This window comes from Bos mutus, chromosome 8 (genome assembly GCF_027580195.1).
Source record: "Bos mutus isolate GX-2022 chromosome 8, NWIPB_WYAK_1.1, whole genome shotgun sequence".
Taxonomy (NCBI): domain Eukaryota; kingdom Metazoa; phylum Chordata; class Mammalia; order Artiodactyla; family Bovidae; genus Bos; species Bos mutus.
In genome coordinates, this window is record NC_091624.1 from 33564339 (window position 1) to 33585200 (window position 20862).

The window sequence follows — 20862 nt, forward strand, 5'->3', positions numbered from 1 at the left end:
ACATGAAAGTTGGAATACCTACAAATATGTGGAAAGTAAACAGCACACTCCTGAACAAGCAACTGGTCAAAGAAGAAAACTAGAAAAATATTTTTTTAAGTCCTGAAACAAATGGAAAAAAAAAAAAAAAATGAAACAAAGAAACAGAAAGCTATAGGATACTGCAAATGCTGTTCTGAGAGGGACGTTTATAGCGATAAATGTATATACCAGGAAACTAGATGTCAAATAACAATCTAATTTTACACCTCAAGATCTAGAAGAATAAATTATGCTCAAGTCAGCAAAAGGAAGGAAATAAAGATCAGAGTGGAAATAATAGATAGAAAAAACACTAGAAAAGAACAACAAAACGAAGAGCTAATTTTTTTTAAAAGATAAAATTGAAAAAACTTTATCTACACTTTGTCTTTTGATTGGCGAATTCAGCCCATTTACATTTAACATAATTATTGATAGTACGGTAATAAACGGTGTGTGTTGTGTGTGTGTATATATATATATGGCATATCAATGATAGTATTGATATAAATGGTATGGACTTAGCATTTTTAGCTTAACTGTTTTCTGGTTGTTTTGCAATCCCTTTGTTCTGTTTTTCCTTCTCATGCTCTCTTTGTTATTTGATTTTCTGTAGTGGTATACTTCCCTTCTCTTTTACCTTTTGCACATCTACGATAGGCTTTTGCTCTGTAGTAATAATGAGACATGGATAAAATATATTTATCATAGTGTATTTGAAGCTACAAGTAACTTCAAAGGCATACAAAAGGTTCTTTCTCTCATATTTATGGTTTTGACTTCAAAATTTGCATCTTTTTAAGCTGTGAATCCACTGTAAAGATGAATATTGCATAGGAACCTGGAATGCTAGGTCAATGAATCAAGGTAAACCGGAAGTGGGCAAACAGGAGATGGCAAGAGTGAACACTGACATTTTAAGAATCCGTGAACTAAAATAGACCAGAACAGGCGATTTAATTCAGATGACTATTAACTCTACTACTGTGGGCAATCCCTTAGAAGAAATGGAGTAGCCCTCATAGACAACAAAAGAGTCTGAAATGCAGTACTTGGGTACAATCTCAAAAACAACAGAATGATCTTTGTTCATTTCCAAGGCAAGCCATTCAATATCACAGTAATCCAAGTCTATGCCCCAAGCACTAATGCCAAAAAAGCTGAAGTTGAACATTTCTATGATGACCTACAAGACCTTCTAGGGACTGGAATGCAAAAGTAGGAAGTAAAGAAATACCTGGAGTAACAGGCAAGTTTGGCCTTGGAGTACAAAATGAAGCAGGGCAAAGGCTATCAGAGTTTTGCCAAAAGAATGCACTGGTCACAGCAAATACCCTCTTTCAACAACACAAGAGATAACTCTACACATAGCCATCACCAGATGGTCAATACAGAAAGAAATCAGATTATATTTTTTGCAGTTAAAATTTGAGAAGTTCTATACAGGCAGCAAAAAAACCCACTGGGCTCGGATCATGAACTCCTTATTGCAAAATTCAGACTTAAATGGAAAAAAAGTAGAGAAAACCACTAGCCCATTCATGTATGACCTAAATCAAATCCCTTACGATTATATAGTGGAAGTGACAAATACATTCAAGGGATTAGATGTGACAGAAACAGTGTCTGAAGAACTATGGACAGAAGTTTATAACATTGTACAGGAGGAAGTGATAGAAACCATCCCCAAGAAAAAGAAATTCAAAAAGGCAAAATAGTTGTCTGAGGCCTAACAAACAGGCCTTAAATTGCACTCATCTCACACACCAGCAAAGTAATGCTCAAAATTCTCCAAGCCAGGCTTCAACAGTACATGAACCGAGAACTTCCAGATGTTCAAGCTGGATTTAGGAAAGGCAGAGCAACCAGAGATCAAATTGCCAGTATCCACTGGATCACAGAAAAAGCAAGAGAATTCCAGAAAAACATCTACTTCTGCTTTACTGACTATGCTAAAGCCTTTGACTGTGTGGATCACAACTAACTGTGGAAAATTCTTCAAGAGATGGGAATACCAGACCACCTGACCTGCCTCCTGAGAAATCTGTATGCAGGTCAAGAAGCAAGTTAGAACCAGACATGGAAAAACAGACTGATTCAAAATTGGGAAAGGAGTAAATTAAGGCTATGTATTCTCACCCTGCTTATTTCATTTTTATGCACAGTACATTATGAGAAACACCAGGCTGGAGGAAGCACAAACTGGAATCAAGACTGCCAGGAGAAATATCAATAGTCTCAGATATGCAGATGACACCACCCTTATGGCAGAAAGTGAAGAGGAACTAAAAAGCCTCTTGATGAAAGTGAAAGAGGAGAGTGAAAAAGCTGGCTTAAAGCTCAACATTCAGAAAATGAAGATCATGGCATCTGGTCCCACCACTTCATGGCAAATAGATGGGAAAACAGTGGAAAAAGTGTCAGACTTTATTTTTCTGGGCTCCAAAATCATTGCAGATGGTGACTGCAGCCATGAAATTAAAAGACGCTTACTCCTTGGAAGAAATTTTATGACCAACCTAGACAGCACATTGAAAAGCAGAGATATTACTTTGCCAACAAAGGTCAGTCTAGTCAAGGCTATGGTTTTTCCAGTGGTCATATATGGATGCAAGAGTTGGACTGCGAAGAAAGCTGACCGCCGAAGAATTGATGGTTTTCAACTGTGGTGTTGGAGAAGACTCTTGAGAGTCCCTTGGACTGCAAGGAGATCCAACCAGTCCATCCTCAAGGAGATCAGCCCTGGGTGTTCTTTGGAAGGACTGATGCTAAAGCTGAAACTCCAGTACTTTGGCCACCTCATGCAAAGAGTTGACTCATTGGAAAAGACTCTGATGCTGGGAGGGATTGGGGGCACGAGGAAAAGGGGACGACAGATGAGATGGCTGGATGGCATCACTGACTCGATGAACGTTGAGTTTGAGTGAACTCCGGAAGATGGTGATGGACAGGGAGGCCTGGTGTGCTGCGATTCATGGGGTCGCAAAGAGTCGGACACGACTGAGTGACTGAAATCAACTGAACTGATACAAATATCCCATTCCTTTAGAACCTCTCTCCGGATCCTACCCTTCTAGACTGACTCAGAGCCCCGGTTCAGTTTCCTGTGACAAATAGCATATTCCCACTGGCTATCTATTTTACATATGGTAATATGAGTTTCCATGTTACTCTTTCCATACATCTCACCCTCTCCTCCCCTTTCCCCATGTCCATAAGTCTATTCTCTATATGTTTCTCCATTGCTGCCCTGTAAATAAATTCTTCAGTACCATTTTTTCTAGATTCCAGAATACAATATTTATCTTTCTCTTTCTGACTTACTTCACTCTGTATAATAGGTTCGAGGTTCATCCACCTCATTAGAACTGACTCAAATGCATCCCTTTTTATGGCTGAGTAATATTTCATTGTGTATATGTACCACTTCTTTATCCATTCATAAAGAGCCTCTTGATGAAAGTGAAAGAGGTGAGTGAAAAAGCTGGCTTAAAACTCAACATTTAAAAAATGAAGATCGGGGCATCTGGTCCCATTACTTCATGGCAAATAGATGGGGAAACAATGGAAATAGTGAGAGACTTTATTTTCTTGGGCTCCAAAATCACGGCAGATGGTGACTGCAGCCATGAAATTAAAAGATGCTTGCTCCTTGGAAGAAAAACCAGGACAAACATACACAGCATATTAAAAAGCAGAGACATTACTTTGCCAACAAAGGTCTGTCTAGTCAAAGCTATGTTTTTTCCGGTAGTCATGTACAGATGTAAGAGCTGGACCATAAAGAAAGCTGAGCACTGATGAATTGATGCTTTTGAACTGTGGTGATAGAGAAGACTCTTGAGAGTCCCTTAGACTGCAAGGAGATCCAACCAGTCCGTCCTAAAGGAAATCAGTCCTGCATATTCATTCGAAGGACTGATGCTGAAGCTAAAACTCCAATACTTTGGCCATCTGATGCAAAGAGCTGACTCATTGGAAAAGACCCTGATGCTGGGAAAGATGGAGGGCAGGAGGAGAAGGGGCTGACAGAGGATGAGATGGTTGGATGGCATCACTGACTCAATGGACATGAGTTTGAGTAAACTCTGGGAGCTGGTGATGGACATGGGGGCCTGGCATGCTGCAGTCCACGGGGTCACAAAGAGTCGGACATGACTGAACGACTGAACTGACTAACCCACTAACAAATGATTATAGTTTTATGTATTTTAACACTTGTATTAGAGATATAAAGGGTTTATCCACCACCCTTACAATATTAGAGTATTTTAAATGTAGCTATAAATTTACCTTTGCCAGTGAGTTTTATACTTTCATGTTTTCCAGTTACTAACTAGTGTCCTTTTGTTTCAACTTGAAGAACTCCCTTTAACATTTGTTGTGAGGTCAGTGGTGATGAACTGTTCCAGCTGTTGTTTGTAAATTCTTTCTTTCTTCCTTGGTTATTTAGGACAACTTTGTCAGAAGTTCTTGGTTAGTACCTTTTTGGTATTCCCCAAGTGTTTTCAATATGCAAACCAAGTTGCTTTCCTTTTGCTGCTTTTAAGATTCTCTTCTTGTCTTTAATCTTTCACAGTTTAATTGCAATGTGTTTGCATGAGTCTCTTAGGATTCAACTTCTTTCAAACTCTCTGAGCTTCCTGGACGTGGACTGTCTCTTTCCCCGGTTAAGGAAGTTTCCGGCCATTATTTTTTTGAATATGCTTTCTGCCTTGCTTCTCTCTTCTTCTGGAACTCCCACCACATATAGTCTGCTTGATTTTGTCCCATGAATTCCATAATCCAGCTCTTCATTTTTTCCTTTCTGTTTAAATAAATTCCACTGCCCTGTCAAGTTTACTGACTCTCTTCCAGCAAATGTAGTCTGCTACTGAATCCATTTAATTTTTTTCTGTTATTTTTTAATTCTTCAGCTCTTTGATTTCTCTTTTTATATATTTCCTCGTTGAAATTCTCTGTTCATATGCTTGCTTCCTAACCTCAGCGAGCATCTTTAGTAACTGCTGTTTAAACTCTCAATCAGATAAACTACTTAATGTAAGTCACTAAGATCTGTTTCTGGATATTTACCTTGTTCTTTTGTTTGAAATGTATTTCTATGGTCTTCATTTCTTGACTCTCTGTGGTTTCTGTGCATTAGATAAAATAATCACATCTTCCAGTCTTGACAGAGTGGTCTCATGTAGGAGATAAATCTTGCTATATATGAGATGGACCTAATCAATCAGTCCAGCCCAAACTCCTAGGTTTCTCTCAAAGTTTTGTGACCAACCAAGCCTCCTTCCTTGCTCTTAGTGGCTCCCAGGAGTTGAGGGTGTGCCAAGATCCAACAATGTTCCAAAGGAAAGGATCACATTCAGAACCTATATGTACACTCATCAGAAGTTGTATCTTCAGGGAACAGCAGCTGGTAAAGTATGCAGTTAAACTTCTTCCAGGGAGAAATTGGCAGAAGGTTGTTTTTGCCTAATGCTTCTTTGTTGGATCTTGGAGTACAGCCATGGGGAAGGATATCCCCAAACCCATTAACAACTATTTGTTTGATACAGCCCTGTAACTCTTGAATGCAAGCCCCAATGGCTATTAGAACCAGATGACCTGGGGCTTCATCCCTTAGACAGCAGCTGAAAAAGCCTGGGCACTAAATTTGAGTACAAGCTCCTTCTGGGGAGATGCTGTCAACTGGGTTTTATTATTGGAGTGGGCTAAAGGGGAGAAGGTAGGAGAGATGCCTGTTGGCCTCCCCTGTCTCTGGGGAAGTTCTCCGATGTTCCCTAAATGCCTGCTAAATTAGAAGCTTGGCATGCAGGCAGTAGATATTAAAGTATAGAAATAAACCTATTTCAGGGAAAGACTGGAAAATGGCTAATTCTGCTTGTTCCCTGTGTGCTGAGCCCTGAGGGGTAGAGCCAGTTAAGGAATCCTTCTTTGCTATAGTCTTCTGGGTCTCATGAATGGAAATCCCTTTTGCTATAAAAGCCGGGAAATTTGGGTCCCTTGCTTTAGGCAGCAGTCACAAAAGTTGGGGTTCAAATGTACATACAAACTTTCTCCAGGCCCGCAGTAGTGACATGGAATGGGTTAGCGGTAGAAGTAAGGCAAGGTGTCCTCCAGCTTTACTGGCCTCTGGTGAGGGTTGCAGCCAGTCCCTAGTGCTTGTTAAATTAGAAGCTTGGCCCTCAGGGCAGTTTTTACAGTATACGGATAGATCTTTCAAGGAAAGACTGGGAGATGGGCATTTTGTCGGCTTCCTCTGAGTCATAGCAAATGACTGCATTCCCTTCAGTTGTCATAGTCTTATGGACACAAGCCCCACTGACTTTCAGAGCTAGATGTTTTGGAAGCCTACCCTACTGGAAGGAATCTTAAAGCTGGAGTGTTAGATGTAGTGTCAAAACATACTTCACTCCTCAGACAGAACCTGACAGTTGGGGATTCTCTCTCAATTGTATGATGTTGCATCAGGGGTGGGGTTTATGACAAGTGTGTCTCAGTCTTTCCTACCCACTCCGATATGGATACTTCCTCAACTGTCCAATGTGTGTAAGTTGCTCAACTAGTTTCTGGATCTCTTTTAGAGGAAACTGCTCCATGTATAGCTATATATTTGGTGTGACCATGTGAGGAAGGGGTACTTAGGGGCTTCCTATGTCTTCTCCAGTTCCTTTTAGCAAAAATAGTCTTTAGTAAGCAAAACTCAGATGCTAAGTGTGCTTACTGCTATATGGATATACAAGTATGTTTACATACATGCACATTCAAACATATGCATATTTACATGTACATTTCTATCAATACATCAATCTATACATATATACATATATATTAGAAACTATGAACTTAAACCCATACCTTTAATTTTAACCCAACACCACAGAGTTCAATCTAGTTTTCTCCCTTTCTAGAAATTAGTCTAAGTTGGCTCTTCAAGCCTGAGGAAAGTAGCAAAGCATAATTATCAATACATTTATATATATGATCAATTCCACTGAGTGCAAGCAATCTTTGTATCAGTTTCTAGGTCTTCTGTAACAAATGATCACAAATTGTGTGTTTTAAGACAGCCATTTATTCTCTCACAGTTATGGAGGCCAGAAGTTTAACATCAGTTTCACTTAGCTAAAATTAAACTTTTAGGTGGGCTGAACTCTTGAAGGCTCTAAGAGAAAATCTATTCCTTTCCTCTTCTAGGTTCTTGAGGCTATTGGAATTCTTTGGCTTACAGTTCAATTATGCTGATTTCTATTTCTGTCGTCGCATCACCTTCTCATCTTCTGTGTGTGTCCACTCTCCCTCTGCCTCTGAGAAGGACACTTAGGATGATATTTAGGGCCCATCCAGATAATCCAAGATTATCTCATCAAAAGATTCTTACTTAATCACATGTGGAAAGATCTTATTTTTTCAAAAATAAAGTAACAATTACAGGTTCCGAGAACTGGATCTTGATACCTTTGGGGTTATCAATCATTGAAACCCACCTCCCCCTTAGTCCTGATCTCCACATTCTTTTCAACTTTTCAACAATGACCACATACCTTTTGCTCTTCACTTTCAGGATTTTTCTCTCTTCTTTCCTGAACTCTGCCTGTTTACTTGTACTGTTATTATTTCCTCCTTTGGTCCTAATATTTCTGTTTTGCTTTACAGGGGTCATTTCGTTGCTTAATGAATTTTTTGAAAATTTGAAAAATGTTTCTGATCTGTTTTTCATCTGTCTTTTGCATTTTGTTTTTGTTCATTAATTTCCTGGAATATGTGTAAAAACTGTGCAGTTTCTTTATTATTAAATCATTCAGTGAATGCTTTCTGAGCTAGTTATTTGGGTGTGGTGTTAGAGTAACACTCCAGACTATTAGGAAGCCTCAATGACTTACAATTAAGCCACATGTGATATGCCTCTAAGTATTCAAGAGAAATCACCTACTTCCTTTATTGACAGAGATTACCATCTCAAGTTCCTGGTACTAGCACATCATGGCATATACCTCTCTAATGCATGGTTGTTTTAAAATGAAGTCAGCTCCCACCTCTCCTGTACACTGCCAAACCACAAATGAAGTTGACTCGCTGAGGCAGCACAATTTTGCTTCAGCATCAAGTACAGCCCTCAGGAGGGCTTCCCAGGTGGCTAAGTGGTAACAGAATCCACCTGCCAATGTGGGAGACCCAGGTTTGGTCCCTGGTTTGGGACGATCCCCTGGAGAGAAAATGGCAACTCACTCCAGTATCCTTGCCTGGGAAATCCCAGAGAGAAGAGCCTGGCGGGCTACAGTCCATGGCGTCACAGAACAGTCGGACATGACTTAGCGACTAAACAACAGCAGCAGCTCTCAGGAGGTTAAAGTACAATATTACCAGATAATAAACCATCATAATTCTAAACTAATTTTATATTTTAATCCACATTAACTTTTAATTGAGTTTCTTTTATTTAGTCATAAATACATGCCACTCAAGAATCAAATAGCCAGGTGGGAGGGGGGTTCAGGATGGGGGACACATGTATACCCATGGCTGATCAGTGTCGACATATGGCGAAAGCCACTACAATAAAGTAACTAGCTTCCAACTAAAATAAATACATTAATTTAAATTTTAAAAATTAAAAAAAAAGAGTCAAATAGCCAAACAAGGTTATTTATAAATCTTCTCCCTCCAATTCCATTTATTTGCTTCTTCCCAGAAGCAATGTCTTCCACATCCTCTTACCTTTCTTTTTGTGTCTACCTCCATATCACTAAATAACAAGCTTATTGTGCTACTTTATTTCATATTGTTTTTCAGTTTTACACGTTATCTAACTTACTTCAATGTCTAAAAGAGATAAATGTAAAAAGAGAGACACTGAAAATAATATAAAGTAGCACTATAAGCACATATAAATGACATGCATATATGCACTTTGATCCTCTTACCTCCAATACAGTTAGGTCAGAATTTTATTATCATCAATGTTTAGCACTATTAAGTAAATTACACTTCACATTTGGGCCCTGGATAACTTCTGCAAGCACAAAAATATATTTTACTTTCATATATAAAAAGTCTTACTTTTTGTTCACCTTGTATGTACTTAACACTTTAATTCAACCCCAAGTGAAAGTGAAAGTCACTCAGTCTTGTCTGCCTCTTTGAGACCCCATGGACTGGCTCCTCTGTCCCCTGCCAGGCTCCTCTGTCCATGGAATCCTCCTCTGCCAATTCTCTAAATCTCTTCTTTCTACATTAAGGAAAACAGCTATTATATCAATTTCATTGGTGACAACAGATATTGTATCTACTTAGACCCTTGTGACTTTTCTTCAATGTGGACTTGTCTTCCATGTATAACGCTGAGACAATGTATTAGGTTCTTGTCATACTATGACCCTGGGATTTCCTTCATTTTTCTTTCATGCTGGATTTTTATATCCTTAAACTCCATGCTTTCCTTTACTTAATTTACTCTTCTGTTTTAATGAAGCACATTCCAGTAGTCTTGTAAACCTTCTGGGAGATTAGTTTTGTTGAGACTTTAAAAACCTGACATTATCTTTCTTCACAATTAGATGATAGTTTTGGAAAAGGACTCAAGATTTGAAATCACTTCCCCCCCAAATTCTGAAAACACTGGTCCACTGATTTTCTTTTAATCACAACTCTCAGATATAATTAACATACTGTATAATTTATCTATTAAACATATATAGCATAGTTTCTTTTAGTATATTCAGAGTTGTAAAACCACCACCACAAGAAAAATAGGACATTTTTTTTCACCCCAAGAAGAAATCCCATATACATTAGCATTCCCCTTTCTTCCCACTCTCTTCCAGCCCAAGGCTACCACTGGTCAACTTTCTATCTCCATGGGTTTGCCTATTTTGCACGTTTTATATAAATGAAAATCATATATGATCTGTTGTGATTTTTTTTTTCCCACTTAGCATGTTTTCAAAGTCCATCCATGTTGCAGCAGATATTTAATTGCCAAATGCCACTCCACTGCATGTATATACAACATTTTATTTATCTGTTCATCTGCTGAGGGACACCTGGGTTGTTTCTACCTTTTGGTTATTATGAATAAAAGTGCTGTGAGCATTACTGTACAGCTTTTTGTGTAGACATATATATCCATTTCTCCTGGGTATATATACAGGCTGGGTCATGTGATAAATCTAACATTACGTCTTTTGAGACACTGTAGAACTGTTTTCCAAAGTAGCCGCTTATTTTACATTACCACCAGTAGTATACAAAGGTTCCAGTGTCTTCATAACCTCAACACTTGTTATGAAGTGGAATCTTTTCATTTTGATTTGCATTTCCCATGGCATATCTATCTTTTCAGATGTTTATTGGTCATTTGTAAATCATATTCAGAGAAATGTCTAACTTAGATCCCTTGCCTGTTTTTTCACTGACTTAATTTTTCTTTTTACTGATTCTTAAGGTTTATTCCCAGGTTCTAGAGTTTCATATTTTCAGTTCTTAGATTTATGTCACTGATCCATGGCTCAGTAGTGATCCATTTTGAGTTTATTTTTGTTTATGATGTGAGGAGGGGTGGGGAAGGTGCTGAACTTTATCCTTTTGCTCTGGTTATCTAGTTGTTCCACTGTTACTTGTTGAAAATACTTTTCTTTCCCCACTTAACTGTCTTTGCACTTATTTCAAATACCAACTGACCATAAAGGATAATTTTTGGACTTATTCCACTATCTTTATATTAATTTGACTATCTTTATACTAATTCTAAATTCTCTTGATTAATGTAGCATGGTGCTAAGTTTTAAAATCAGGAAGTGTGACTACTGCACCTTTGTTCTTTGTTCCACTGATTTCTAGCTTCCTTTCCTGTTGTTTAAAACTCTGCTGACATTCTGTCTTCATTCTGTGTGTGCAACCTCTTTTCCTCTTTCAAATCTCTTAGGATCTTCTATTTTCCCCAACTATTCTGAAATTTCCTGATCATATGCCTTTGCAGAAGTTTACTTTCACCCTGGTTATGCTGAGTAGCTCTTTACTGGCACTCTTACCCTAGGTATTTGCTTCACTGATTCCAGGAAATCTTAAGTGATTACATGACTTTTTCTTTTTTGACATTTATTTTTTGAACTTTATTTTTGGAAAAACTTTTATTAGTTTACCTTCATTTATCTTATTATTTATCTTTATTAAATAATGGAACTGGACCGAGCCTAAAATATTCTTTCCTTTTTTTCTCTTTACTTTCAACCTGTTCATTTTTACTCTACTTTCTCTAAGATTTTCTCAAATTTGCATTCTCTATTTTCTATTAATTATTCTGCTCTTAAAATTGTGAATGTCAAAGAATATATTTTTTCTCTTTTTTATAACATCCTATTATTTTACATACAGAATTTTTTTTTCCCATTTTTAAGAGGTATTGTCTTTGCTTGTCTGTTTTGGTCTTTTCTTATAGGCTAGAGATTTCCACCCATAACTATATACCTAGGCTTGAAGCTGAATGACTAAAAACCTCATTAAGAGCTCTATCAATATAGACAAGGTTTTTGTACCAAACTATTTCATCAGAAGAACCACTATTACCAATAAATTTAGATTTTGCTGATGTTTTTCTCTACCTCTTGGGCTTGCCAGATTTCCCTAAGAGTGTTCCAAATTCTTAAGTGGAATGCAAGAGCTAGACTGCACTGTTCTGGAAGCTGGGAGTGGGGGTACCCACCAGAGCTTGGTGTGTGGGAAAAGGAAGGACAGATGTTACAAAAGTAAATATCTAAATTACCACTTATCTCCCCCATAATGTGTACCATTCAACAGTGCCTGGTATCTGCTCAGTCCAGAATCTCTCTGTTCTGCTATTCAAGAGAATAAACTTCTAGTATTCTGAGGCTCAGGAATGTTATCATGGAGAAAATGGGAGGGAAATCTTTCTGCTTCTAAACAGATTTTCAACCAGATCTCATCAACATAATTCTCATCCTCATTTTCAGAGGTAGCTGATACCCTAAAAAGGAGGCCCTTCAGAGGATCTGCAGTATAAATCTGGACTGTATCTTGACTTTATCAATAGCTAAGAATTCAGTTACTTGAACAGACAGCTCAACATCTTTCTGTTTTCCAGCTTCTAAAATTTTGTTGCTACTGTCTTCTTTCCCTGTCTTTTCCTTCTTTATTATGTGTGCTCAGTAGTGTCTGACTCTTTGCAACCACACGGATTGTAGCCTGCCAGGCTCCTCTGTCCATGGAATTTTCCAGGCAAGAATACTGAAAAGGGGTTGCCATTTCCTACTCCTAGGGGATCTTTCCGATCCAGGATTGAACCTGAGTCTCTTGTGTCTCCTGTGTTGGCAGGAGAATTCTTTAACACTGTGCCACCTGGGATGTCCCTTTATTAATTATATCTATTTGCTAAAAACCCAAACGCTTCTTAATTGTCATTAAGGTTTCAGAAGGTAAATGCATGTGATTAATGTACCATTTGAATCATACATCTTTTTTCAAAAGGATGACAAGGCTTCTTTTTTGTTGTTTTTGCTTTTTCAGTCATGCCACGCAGCTTGTGGGATCTTAAGTTTCCCGAGGGATTGAACCCATGTGAAAGTGCAGAGTCCTAACCACTGGACTGCCAGGGAATTCCCCAAGGATTCTTGAAACTGAATGTCAGAGTTGGAGATACACTTCCAAAGTACCTAACAATTTCAGACAACCTAAGTTTGATTAAATTTTTAATTTCTACTAGCAACTGTTAAAGATGCCTGCATTCGAAAGAGTAAATCAAACCTAATCCACAGATAAATGGAAAAGAATATGGGAGAGAAAAATAAACTTTGACAAGCAGAACATGAAAAGTCTCACTGGAGGAAATAATCTGAACATTATTTTGAAGAAGTCCACAGACATATGAAAAGCAGTACAGAATTCACAAGCAATAAAATAGCACAAGCAAATACAAAGAGCAACAATGTGCTTCACTGAATCCTCTGCTTCCCTTGTTTTTTCATGAAAGGTCAACTCAAGGTCTTGAATTCAGAAAGCCCTGATTAACCACATTTACTTCTTCGATTTCAATTAGCACTTAACATGAAAATAATTCCAAAACCTTCTTCCATTTATTTTCCAGAGCAAAATATTTACTTGGTTAGTGGTCTGCTCCATTTAACTGCATCAAAAATCCCAAGCTGCCTTCCTTAAGCATCTCCTGTCCCTAAACCACTTCCACCTCCTTCACTGTCAAGCCATCATATCCACTGAGTAAACCAACCAGCAAGCAATCCTTGAACCAAGTTTGAGTCTTCCTACTTTCTCCCTTAACACCAGTTTCCAAGTTCCCACTTACTATATATTTTTTTCAATAAGAAGATAAAATCAATGCTCAGCAATTTCAAGCTTTAAGTCATTTTGTCACTAGATGCATTCTAGTAACATTAAGAAGGCAAAATGAATAATCTGAGACCCAAATTAATCTACACTAATAGCTATATCACCATTTTCTTAGAATAAACATTACTGGGAAGGTTCTCACTTTTTTATTATAGAACTGTTTAGCGTCATGCTTAAGCTGGATAATTACAAAGTTGAGTGAGAGTAAAAAGTGTTTAGCAGAAAACAAAGAACAGAGTACTCCCTAAATTTAAAACTTCACTTGCTTAGTTATTTCAAATGAACTTTATGCAACCCATCTTCCAGAAGCTTACTCATAAACAGCCTATAAAACCAGAGAAATAGTTGAGAATATACACATATGTTTTTGTTTTAACTGCTGACTGATCTGAACTACAGGGAAGCCACAAAACATGTGGGCAACTAATGATCCCATGACAATTATTATCCTCAGTTATAGACCAGAACGAACCATGTAGTAAAGATATGGCAAAAAAAGAAGCATTAGAATCGAGTCATTTGACTCTTGGTCTGCATCATAATACCTTGTTGATACATAATCAACCAAACAAACTAATTGGAAGCAATGTATTTTACAGTGGTTTTCATAAAGTATTCTCGCACTTGATTTCAAAGTATTGAAGAGTTGTAGAAATGGTAACCTCTCTGTAAACATGTACTAGATAGCTTGCTATGCATAAAAACTTTTACTTTTTAATGTCCCATAGTTACAGAATGCCTCCTAGTCAGTCATCCAACAGTCACCTAATCTTTCCCTTTTCTGTAGAAAATGATAAAATTTTAATGAATTAATAATGAATTTATAAGCTCAGAATAATTATTATCCATAAAGATATCTATATATTGATTGCCTAAGCCAAATTATCTTTGGACTGTTTCACTACCTAATGTATGAGTAAGGAAAAAATTCATGGGAAGGGGAATACCACAACTTATTCTCGAAAAAGGAGGAAAGGAGGCAAAAAAGCAAAGGAATATGAATCAATAAAAACTAGACTTTCTGGTCAGAAGACCAACAACTGTGAAAAACTAATTTTAAAAACATAAATGTTATCTCATTTTAACGAATTTTAAGGATAACCAAAATTGTGGCACATTACTAAAGCGTTAACTTGGTTGGAGTTTTCATAATAAAGGTACACTGTCTCTTTTATTTTTAAGGTATAGTTCATGAATAAAATCTACTGAGTGTCAACAATGTGCCAAGCACTGCAGGATTACACAAAGAAGAGACTCTGGCATAGATGTATTAAAAATCTCATGGAATTACAAGGTAAACTATAATATGATATACTAAAAAAATGTAATAGAGGCATGTGTGAGTACAATGAGGCCACAGAAAATACCCAGGCCTGCTTGGTAGAGTCAGGGAAGACTGAAATCGAGGTGATGACCTCTTAAAGCAGTAAAGTGGAGAGGTGATTAAAGAAAAAGGATGACCATAAAGAAGGGACCATAAACACTCTATATAAAAGCCTATGTAGCAAAACAACCCAAAGTTAGAATGTTTTGGATAGACTGACAAACAATATTTTAGAACAAACCAAACCCTATATACCATGGATGGGAAAAAACAACAACAAAAAGAGTAGGAACAAAACAGACTATTACCTCCTTTTGTAGTATCATTCTGGGCCTGGATACCATGATGCAATGAATTATGAATGGCAGAAAGAAGATCTGCTGCTTGAACCATCAATTTTTGAGCTTCTGCAACAGCACTGGTCTAGCAAATAAATCACCAAAAACATTCTTACATATTCTTTCACTGAAAGATATACATTAAATAGGAAAATCCTATAAACAATAATGAAATTATTAAATGCTTGTTGTAATGACATTGGTTTTCACAAACTATTCACTTAATACAAGATGCCCAGATCCTGTTAGGACAGAAATAATTTTTTTACTCATATCAATACTTTGTAGGAACCACTAAAAAACAATAGGAAACATTCTGGTTTATTCTACCAATCTCATGGTTTTTTTTTTTTTCCTAAAGACATGTAGTCAACTAGAAAATGAGAAACTGTAAGTCATTCATCAAGGTGAAATTTAAAAAAGAGAATTACTGAAGTTTGTATGGGCTGGATCTGTACTCAAAATTAACTATTCACAAATTAGCCTGTAATTTACTTGAGTTAACACAATACACACAAACACACACACACACACAAATATTCACCATCTAAGGGCTGTTTTAGGTTCTATACAAATCTAAGTTAATTATTTAACTGAATGAAAGAAGAGCCTACCTAAAATTCTCATTTTTAATTTCTCAAATTAACTTCAGAGAAGCAATTTCAGCTTCTACTATTATATCCACTAATAAGCAATACATTATTTTTATATCAACAACAGTCATGGATATGTTAAGGGCACAATGTAAAATTCATGTGCTTTCAGAGAAAATCATCAGGGATATCCTGACATAAACACACCAAATGCTGAGTGCTTTGTATGTGTGCATATACATTCCAAAAGAAAAGTCTCAGAACTACCAAAATCAAGCATTCCATCAAAAATAAAAACAATGAACAGATTAAATATCCTTACCTCTTTCTTAGTAAAGGCTATAAGCACTGTCAGTAACACTCGAGTAAATTTCACTCTGCTGAATACTGCTAAACATTGTTGGTGCTAAAAAAATAAGAAAGGACTAAAAGTTAAAAGATGCAAAGCCTTGTGAAAGAAATTTCGTTTTGAAATACAGTATATTAAGTTCTAAATCTCAGTGTTAATACCTTACAAATATCTTCACTTACAGGCTTTTAAATATCTGAAAATGAGCTGCATAAAACACAATAAAATGACGCCTATTTTACTGAAACAGAAATATATAATAAAGGTTCTGTATCACAAGGACTGATTTTTTCCCAAGTCAGGAGTTACACTATTATTTCAAAACTGATTTAATTAGTATTTTTAAGAGGACTGATAGAAACATGCTTTAAGCAGAGACAGAAAATTTAGGATCTCAACAAAGGTTTGACAAATTTTGATATTATGTAAGTTCTTGACTTCTGCCAAGTTTTGGTGGATCGTATGAGAAAAAAAAAATCATTTTTTCTTCCTACGTACCTCATAGGAATATCGAAGAACTCTGAAATCATGTATCTGAAAGAGTTGTATTATAATTCTATCAAAATAAATACAAGGGACATAAACTCCCTTGTAATGTCCAATTTTTAAAGAAATACCTTAAAAAGGGCTTTCATAAATTATAACGAAGTTCATAAAACTACAACATTAAGAGGCAGACTTCTCTGATATTATCTACCAGAAAATAAGTTCAATTACTTCTAGTTCAACTTCTGGGTCTCTTTCTTCTCCTTGTCGACTTCGAGTACTCTAAAATTTTAAAAAAAGGTGAATTAAAACCAACACAAGCCTATAAAAGCATAAATTATTATTACACAAGGTAAAGGAATAAATTAATTTATTGAGTATACACTATAATCTATTTGGAGCAAATATTTGGAAGGAAAACGCTGTACAAATTATTTATTTACCTAATAGTACTATACTTAGTTCATTTTGATATAAAGATCACACAAAGGAAAAGGTATTAAAAACAGCAAAAGCAAAACAATGAATAATATAAGCAAAAGCACATGGTACACAGTACTTCTTTCTTTTAAAAGATCTATTAACTGAAGTTCCTGATGTTCTCAAAACTAACCCAGAGAAAAGAAATGCGATCTTCACAGAATCACATCATAAAGTCACATGGTAAACACTGATCAGTTCTATACTAACACACAAAATCTTCTTAATACATATGTTACACATGGTTGAGTATTCGGGCAAAACCCAAAGGCAATACCACACGAAGATCCGGTAGATCTGGGTTCTAGACCTGGAACTGACACTTAATAATGGCATGCCCTTAAGAAGACTGAAGACAGGTTACTTGGTGTTTTTGAGCTCTATTTTCTTCATTTGAAAGTGTAGTTTATTGCCTAATACACTGAATAACTGTAAATATCAAATAAGACAATAATGCAAAACCGTTTTGACAACCATGCTGTGTTATATAAGTGTAAAAAAAATAATAGAAATATAATTTTTCATTTTTAATCTCTATCAGAACAAAATCATCATGGTCATCTGGCCAAAGGGTGTCTGTCGCTCATAGGTTTTTACCAGATTTGAGAAACTACTATTTATCCCACTCTTCTACTATGTTCTAGACACTGTCCTAACCATTAAAAATACAAAGGTGAAAAAGATAATCCTTACCTTTGAGGAATTTAAAACTCTAGCATCTTATGCTATTCTTAAAACAGCATACTAAAATTCTAAAACAGTGGCAAAAAGTTGAAAAAATTTTAAATGGTTAAATTTTGAGTACTTGAAAGGAATATTAATTCATCAGAAACCACTCCAGTAGTCTTCAAACTCATAACCAAAAAAAGGTATAGCATACATAAAGGAACTTGGTAGTCTTACCTAGCTATTTGTAATTTGCTTACTAGTTATTTGTAATTAGCTAAAGTTAACCTGACATTTAGAAGAATATAAATATCCTATACTAAAGAAAAGAGAAAGAAAATATACCTTTACTCTTCTTTGCATGTCATCCTCCACATCTTTTAGCATGCCTAGAAATAGAGACAATGATTTTAAGAGGAAACAAATTCAAATGTAAAACTTGTGAATTACCTTTATAAATGGTTTTACCTGTAACTCGAAGATCTGTCACACTGTTAGCCATTTTAAATCCATAAGTCATTGACTGAAAATCTTCCTATATAGAAAAGCAATAATTAGGCCCTTGAATAGCAGCAAAACCTTTTATCATTTTTCTCTTACAAAATCACTATTTGCTAAAAGGACATGGTAATAGAATGTCACCTCAATATTGCTATCATTCACCCAACTTTCTTTATAGTCATACCATGAAAACACCACATTCTAATGCTATCTCTATGCCCTTAATTTCAACTGTTTATCTTTAGGCTATTTAAACATACTTGCATTTAATATGTTCATCTGCAAAACAATGCTTACAATAATATTACAAATTATTCCCACCAACAAAGAATTCTCACATTTACAGATGAACAATACATACATAAAAATTACCATTTGATGACAAGGTTGCAAAATTTAGACAAGATTCTTCAAAACTTATGCATCTTTTCACACACTGTTAGGCTACAAAAGTTAAGCTTTTCAAACAGAATTACTCAAAGTGCCAGCAGAACTACATTCCCACTTCAAACCACTGTAAAGAAAAAAATGATTCAAATATGGGTTCCCACTCTCAAAATAATTTAAAACACTGCTGAGATATTAGCAAATTAAGTCATTTGCTGGATCCACTATGAAGAGTTTAAGATCATCTGGCTGATTTTGGCTAAGAAGTTAAAAGCTTTAATACAGGAGTGTTTCTGCCATATTACAATTCTTATAAAATGTATAAAAAAGTCTAATATAATGGAATAACAGACATTCACAGCAGTGGCCAGAACTGTAGAGAAATCTCCAGACTCAACAAAAACATCAGTAAGCATGCAATTCATGTCAAACACTAAACCTTACAAAGAGAATGAAGTACAAACAAATATCCCAGTCTCAAAGAACTCAGTAGAATTGTATGCCTCACAAGACTGGGTCTTTTAAGTCTCAGGTTGTATTACAGAGCTATAAACGTAGCTTCTGGATGAAGCTTATACTCTTATCTCTATTTGGACATCAAATAGGATTCTCAAATTGTACACGTGTAAATACGAACTTTCATAGTGTTTACCACATTCCTAAAAGGCACTCCTATCCATTCCATTATTCAAGTAGGAGTGACAAACCACAGGAATCAGAACACAAATAATTTAGAAACAGAGGTGGTGGCATGCTTCATGCTTCAAAGATCATAAGGGGTGACAAAGACTAAGTCTAAAGTATGGTCACTAAAAAGATAAACCCTAAATGTTTCCGAAGAGAAAACAGGAGTCAAGAATCAGGATGGTAACACTGGAATTCTAAATCAGTGGAACAATGCCTTCAAAATTTAGAGGAAAATTATTTTCCAGCCTAGAAGTCTACTATAGCCAAACCATCGACCAGGTGAAAGGGTAGGGAAAACATTTTCAGACATACAAGGTCTCAAAGAAAAATCCCTTCCCTGTCTCCCCAAAGAAACTGGAGGTACTGAACAAGCAAGGTTATAAACTACGAACAATACAGGCATAAGATCCAGGTAACTAGGGATCTAACAAAGAGAGAGGGAAGTGGAATTTCCAGAAGAACAATGCAGAGAAACCTGGGATGACAGCTACGCACGGGGGCTAGAAAGCAAATGAGCCAGCTAGAGAACAAAGAAGAATATTAAAAAAGAATTGTATATTACTGGATGTATATATACATGATAAAATATACAGATTATCTGATAGTTTAATAATAATGGGAAAGGAAGAAGGACATAGAAAACTAAGCAAACTCAAAAGAAATAGTAGTTACTGCCTTTAAGAAAAAAAATTTGTATGAGTAAAAGAAGCATACACTACTCTGGCTCACCTGTCATTAATATTTATACAGTCACAATAATATCTGTAGTGAGTGATTTAACATAAACTGAATTATTATTTGGAGTGAGGGAGAAGGTAATATATGAATGCTAAGTATACACTAAAAATTTGATGCTATACAATACCTAAAGGTTGATAAATTCTTAAACCTAGAAACTAGAATATTAGCCTATTATACAGAAATATGGAAACTGTAGGAAAAAGCTAAAAGAATTGATTATTATGAATGGATAAAGAAAGAGGAGACCACTGTAATTTTTCATTATACACTTTGTGGGCTACAGAGAAGAAAAAACAGTGGCCAGATTCAGACATTCGCAAGGTAAAAGAATCAGGATGTAGGAGGTTAAAAAAAAAAAAAGTAATCAAAGATAACACTAAAGACATCATTTTGCAAGACAGAAGAAAAGCCATTTGATAGGGGAACTGTGGTTCCCATTTTGCACATGAGCAACATATTAAAAGAAATTTCTTTGGGCAAATGAGAATGTCTCCAGTTTAGGAGTAAAAACAAAGCAGAGACATAATACATAATCATTAGGAACTTCAGAAGCATCCATTTCAAACAAATTATTTGTTGATTTTAAGTCATTCATTATTTATTCATTACCAGGCCTCTAAAGGATTTTACTAGGCAATTAACTTTTTTTAAATTACCAAACTGAGACAAATTCATCTGAACTATCTGAAAAGTTTAACAAAACAAGAAAAATATCTTTCCAGACTAGGAACTAACTTTTGTTTCTCCAGTTTTAGTTTTACATCATTGGTTACACTGTGTGCTGCCTTCTTAATCTTTTAAAGTATGCATTTTCCCATGATATTAAATACTGTCATCTCTCTATATTCATTACACATAATCATTATTATATATGATACAGTAAGCACAGTTTATTTCAACCATAACCCTAATGGTAGTATTTTGATCAACACC

At 35.9% G+C, this 20862-nt stretch overlaps 1 protein-coding gene across 4 annotated transcripts in view; it reads right to left on the reverse strand.

The window, feature by feature from the left end:
- Nucleotides 1-20862, reverse strand: part of NAA35 (N-alpha-acetyltransferase 35, NatC auxiliary subunit) — an 88415-nt gene that overhangs the window by 37462 nt on the left and 30091 nt on the right. For all 4 annotated transcript variants that reach the window (XM_070375379.1, XM_070375380.1, XM_070375381.1 and 1 more), the window contains 5 exons: nucleotides 18082-18148; nucleotides 17959-18002; nucleotides 16699-16749; nucleotides 15955-16038; nucleotides 15010-15124 (listed from right to left, as the gene is read on the reverse strand). In XM_070375379.1, the coding sequence (XP_070231480.1) occupies nucleotides 15010-15124; nucleotides 15955-16038; nucleotides 16699-16749; nucleotides 17959-18002; nucleotides 18082-18148 (361 nt within the window). The remainder of the gene's footprint in view (nucleotides 1-15009; nucleotides 15125-15954; nucleotides 16039-16698; nucleotides 16750-17958; nucleotides 18003-18081; nucleotides 18149-20862) is intronic.